General features: G+C 37.6%; 1 protein-coding gene across 1 annotated transcript; it reads left to right on the top strand.

Moving 5' to 3' along the window:
- Positions 1-4,264: 4,264 nt before the first annotated feature.
- Positions 4,265-5,226, top strand: LOC125585712 (photosystem II core complex proteins psbY, chloroplastic-like). Its single transcript, XM_048755292.1, has one exon. The coding sequence runs from the start codon at positions 4,526-4,528 to the stop codon at positions 5,126-5,128; it is 603 nt and encodes a 200-aa protein (XP_048611249.1). The 5' UTR covers positions 4,265-4,525; the 3' UTR covers positions 5,129-5,226.
- Positions 5,227-5,554: the final 328 nt, after the last annotated feature.

Genomic DNA, 5,554 nt, shown 5'->3' with positions numbered 1-5,554 from the left:
CGACCGAACGGGACGATCGCTCGGTCGCTACGTAGCGACCGAGCGGGACGATCGCTCGGTCGCTACGTAGCGACCGAGCTTGGCTGAGCTCGGTCGCTACGTGCGGGACGATCGCTCGGTCGCTACGTAGCAACCGAGCTTTGGCTCGAGCTCGGTCGCTACGTAGCGACCGAGCGGGACGATCGCTCGGTCGCTACGTAGCGACCGAGCGGGACGATCGCTCGGTCGCTACGTAGCGACCGAGCTTTGGCTCGAGCTCGGTCGCTATGTAGCGACCGAGCGGGACGATCGCTCGGTCGCTACGTAGCGACCGAGCTTGGCTGAGCTCGGTAGCGACGTAGCGACCGAGCATCCGTCTCGCTCGGTCGCTACGTAGCGACCGAGCTGTGTGCATGCTTGGTCGCCGCGTATCGATCGAGCTTGGCTTGTCCGCGGTCTGATTTCCATACTCGAGCTTGTCCGCGGCCGATTTGGATACATGTCCGTTGCCTTCGGACAATCGGTATTTAGTGGTTCGATTGAGATTTGGACGATATTTTACTGCAAGGCTGTTCGTAAAGATATCTTTATGAAGATTACTTTTCGTAAAAACGGTTATGCTGATTTTTACGGACTTTCAGAGATTGATTTCGTCGTGACCGATTTTGACCCCAACAACTGAAGCTCTCTAGACCTTTCTGTTGAAACCCAGAGATTTCGTTCCTGATCTTAGCTGTCCTTGAAGTAGAGAAGAACTTGTCAAGAAAAGCTCTCTTGCACTCATCCCAAGTAGTGACAGCGTCACTTGGAAGAGTCTTCTCCCATTGGTGTGCCTTGTCTCCCAATGAGAAAGGGAATAGCTTCAGCTTGAAAGCATCTTCAGAAACACCATTTATCTTGGACAAGCCACAATACTTATCAAACTTGTACAAGTGATCAAAAGGATCTTCAGCAGCAAGACCATGATACTTGTTGTTCTCTATAGTGTTGAGCAGCCCTGACTTGATCTCAAAGTTGTTGTTCTCCACAGCTGGTGCTCTGATTCCCAACCTATGACCATGAATGTGAGGTTGATCATAGGCTCCAATGGCACGAGCTTGGCGATGTGGGTGTTGTGGCTGGCGCTGTGGTCTAAAAGGATCAACTCTTGGACCATTGCCTCCTTGGGCTTCACCATCTTGAGGCAGATTCTCCATATCAAGCCCCAACCTTTGCAAGTGAGCCTGTTGCTCTACTTCTCTTCTTTGTCTTGCTATCTCCCTCTCAAGTGCTCTAATGTCTTCAACTCTTGGAACTAGGTTTGTTGGACCTCTGCTCCTTGTGTTCATACACCTGAAATGCAAAGGGAGAAGGACAAAGAGAAGCAATAACACAATTAAATAAAAATTGACTTAGTCTCAAGCAAATGACTAAATCCCAATGTCACAATCAACTTAGAATTTGGCAACTGCGCCAATTTGATGTTAGGAGTTTCAAGGCTCCTAATCAAATGTTGTAGTATAAAGGATGTCAAACCAGTTCTAAGTGATTATGATGCAAAGAGAATGCAAGACCATGCTTAATCTAAGTGCTACCAGTTTTTGAGATGTTTTTAAACTAGATTTCTACCTAAAATGCAATAAATGACAAAGCTTTCTTTCTTATAAGATGGGAGAACTCATGGGCTATGGGAATTGATCTTGGGTGATCAAGATTCAACCTAAAGGTGTCAACTTTCAACCAATCTATATCTACCTTAGACCTAGACACAATCCTAAGCAAACTCTATCCCTAGATGAATGCTCATTTACCTAGATAACTCAAGCATCAAATTCCTTTGGTTGAATGTTATCTAAGTAATCATTAATCTCAAGTCTACTAGTCATCTTAACACCTTTAACAACAAATCTCTTTGGTAAAGAATGTTAAAAGCTTAGGAGAGTTGGTTCAGGCATTTCATCAAACACCTTCCGGGTATGAAATGCCTAAAGCTCAACTTTAGAGATGTCAACTCTAAAATGGCATTAAAATCACTTTACTAGCAAGGAACAAGATGGATCTATACTAAAACACCTTAGATCTAGCTTAATCACCATTAATCTCCCTAACCCATGAATCCAAAGATGACTACTCACTAATTATCATGATAAACCCAAGATTCAATGATGATTTGGTGTTAATCATGATTAGTGATCGATATAATCTAAGCAATCACAAAAGATAATGATCAAAATTAGATCTTTAAACTCAAAGTTCTTTGTGATTAGATAGAAAATAAGATAGATTCTAACTTTAGGATTACAAGAGTATTTATATGTCTTTGGTAAACCTAATGGTTCCCATTAAAAAGTCTAAAAAAAACCCTTAAAAAACATTAAAATTCGATTAAAGATAAGTCTCGGCGCGGGGTAGGGATCGTCGCTCCACCCGCGTAAGCTTCCCCGCGTTAAGCCGTCGCCATGCCTTCAGTTCATGCGAGCGGGTACAGCTCCCCGCGTCGTCCTTCCCCGCGTGAGACTGGTGTTGACGTCTCTTCCGGTGCGAGCGGGTACAGCTTCCCGAGTTGCTCAACCCGCGTGGAGTTCCTCATTTCTTCTTCTCGACATCTCGACGTGCCGTCGTCGTCATCATTCCGTGGCTGTGCTCAGAATCACCGTCGTGGTCTCAGCTCGAGCCGTGACAGCACGTCCTGAAGCTCCGGAGTGCTTCTAAATGTGCATTCCAACCCCTATGATATGCAAATGAGTATGCAAATGCAACATAAAGACCTAAATGCAACCTAAAATAATCATAATAAGCTAAAATATAAATCTAAAACTCATTAAAATCATGAGATATCAACTTATTGGTGCATATATGTATTTGAAATACTTTAATTTAATTCTATTAGATGCATATATGACAGTATAATATCTCGATTTAGTTCTTAATAATAAATATTTTCTTATGAAATTTAAATAATAATATATAAATTCTAAAATATAAGATATATCTTCTACTTGATCTAGTTATAATATATATTAATATCGGGACTATGATGTTTTATGGGGGAATTTCATGTTTACCACTTTCAAAAATATTTTTTTCATTAAGTGGTAAAAGATTCTTATACACTTATTTTCTATATATATAATAAATCATTATTTAAATAAAATAATTAGATTTTTTTTTTATGTTTTTGAATTATAATTTTTCAAATTCGAACTCTTTTATAAAACATTTTTTTGAATTTTTTTCAAATTTTTTTTTTTGAAAATCGAAAACTATGTTTGAAACTATTTTTTTTTTTAATTTATATTTTTTAAGTATTTATTTATATATCTATTAGAATACTAAATTTCATATTCCAAAAAACCTACCCCACCCCCTCAACTTTAATCTTAAGTCTAGATTAGTTAATACTAGGGGTATAAATATTTTTTACCCTTCATTAAAAGTAATGGTAAAAATAATTAATGTAAACATGAAAAATGGTATTATAAATGTGGTACTTGTAAGAATTTCCCATGTTTTATTAGTTCACAAATATTTTTTCGTAATAGTTAGATGATTGTCATAATCTTGATGGCTCAAATGAAGTATGCTTAATAAAATCTACAAAAAAATAAATTATGTTAATAAATTATTTAAATTATAGAATCGATATGAGATAAAAAAAATTACAAAATCACATTTTAAAAGACATCACTTGAAGTGTACATAAAACTATTCTTTAGTAAACATCATTTGATGTGTACTAATTAATATTTGATATACATTTTAATTATTTTTAAAATCCGAAGCTATTTTTCAAGTTTTTTTAAATGTACATTTTTAAATCTGAAAATTATCCGATATATAGAGTTTTGATGAAGTCTGCTTAAAAGTTAAGGCTAATGACTTCAAATAAAATTTACAAAACCATAAATTTTAAAAAGACTTAATTAGTAATCTTTTAATATAAACACAAAAATACATATTTAGGTTTTATAGATATAAATCTTTGGAAGGAGAATTTGAAAACCGTATAAAAGAATATTTTGAGAATTATAATAAAGTCTGCTTAAAATTTATGGTTTACTAGAATTCATTTGAAAATAATAAATTAACTTTAACCAAAATATAATGTGGACAAAAATATATGTTTCATAATTTTTGAAAAGTTTTTGCAAATCTTAATGAGCAATACCATTATTTGAAATATAGTTGTTTATTGCAAAACTCAAATATTTATTACATAATTACTTAGACATCTATTGAATAATGTCAAAAAGATTGACAAAAGTAGGAATTATATAATAGTATAATACCGAAGAGTTTTTGTAAAGAGTCATATAATTAAAAATTAGGTGTGTAAACTAAAAATAAGGAGAGAGGAAGTGATAAGAAAAAGGACAGTGGGGGCACGGAATCTGTGGCTTATATCTCACAAAAATCTCCAACACTCTTTCTCATTGGATAAGAGAAGTATCCAAAGGCCTTTCATTTCCATTGATCCTCCTTCTCATTGGATAAGAGAAGTAACCCAAAAACACATCTCACAAACTCCCTCCTCAAACCTCTCTCTCATCTTCAAGTTATCCGATCAATGGCAGCGACAATGGCGACATCAGCAAAATGCATGTCCCTAAACACATCCCTTCCTAAAGCCCTAAACCAAACCAAACCCATCTCTTCCCCAAAACCCTCCATCTCCCTCCCATCCCCACCAAAACCCACCGTCTCTCTCGCCGTCACTAGCACCGCCCTCGCCGGAGCCGTGTTCTCTTCCCTCAGCTACTCCGAGCCCGCTTTCGCCGCTCACCAGATCGCTCAGCTGGCAGCGGCGGCTCAAGGTAGCGACAACCGCGGCCTAGCTCTCCTCCTCCCGATCGTCCCGGCCATCGGATGGGTCCTCTTCAACATCCTCCAGCCAGCTCTTAACCAGATCAACAAGATGCGCGCGAGCAAAGGAGTCGTCGTGGGTCTCGGCATCGGTGGTGGTCTCGCTGCGTCAGGGCTTTTGACTATGACTCCGGAGGCCTCCGCTAGTATGGTCAACGAGATGGTGGCGGTGGCGGAAGCTGCGGCGAAAGTTGAAGACAACAGGGGACAGTTGTTGTTGTTCGTGGTTGCGCCGGCTCTGCTTTGGGTTCTTTACAATATATTGCAGCCTGCTTTGAACCAACTCAACAAAATGAGGAATAAGTAATAATCTTATTATTTACATGTAATCATTGTTGGGATTCAAAATGTAAAATTAATCATTTGTTTCATGGACAGATTCTCTGGTTAAATTTTGGACAACAATATTCTTTTTTTTTAGAACAAAAAAATCATACTCAGTTTTTTTTAAACTCAAAATATACTCAAATTTAGCTTTAACTATTTACATATTCTTGTTTTTACTAGCTATATATTCAATTTTAGTTTTAAGTAGGTTTCACATATAAGATTTTCCAACCGCCATAATTTATCATATAATATGATTTGTTTTTTTTATTCAAAATCATCCTCCATAACCTACCGTAGATACAATCTGCAAACCTAGTTAAAGGATGAAAATGTCGCATTTTATTCTGCATTTGCATGTTTTCTTGCTATTGTGTAATGTGACTCTCCTACATACATGCCTACA

The sequence above is a fragment of the Brassica napus genome, chromosome A2 (genome assembly GCF_020379485.1).
Source record: "Brassica napus cultivar Da-Ae chromosome A2, Da-Ae, whole genome shotgun sequence".
Lineage (NCBI taxonomy): Eukaryota > Viridiplantae > Streptophyta > Magnoliopsida > Brassicales > Brassicaceae > Brassica > Brassica napus.
The sequence above is the reverse complement of the archived record's forward strand: the minus strand, read 5'-3'. Positions and strand labels throughout refer to the sequence as shown.

Excerpts from the sequence above, each read along its gene's own strand:
- LOC125585712 (XM_048755292.1), top strand. The coding sequence starts at position 4,526 with ATGGCAGCGACAATGGCGACATCAGCAAAATGCATGTCCCTAAACACA.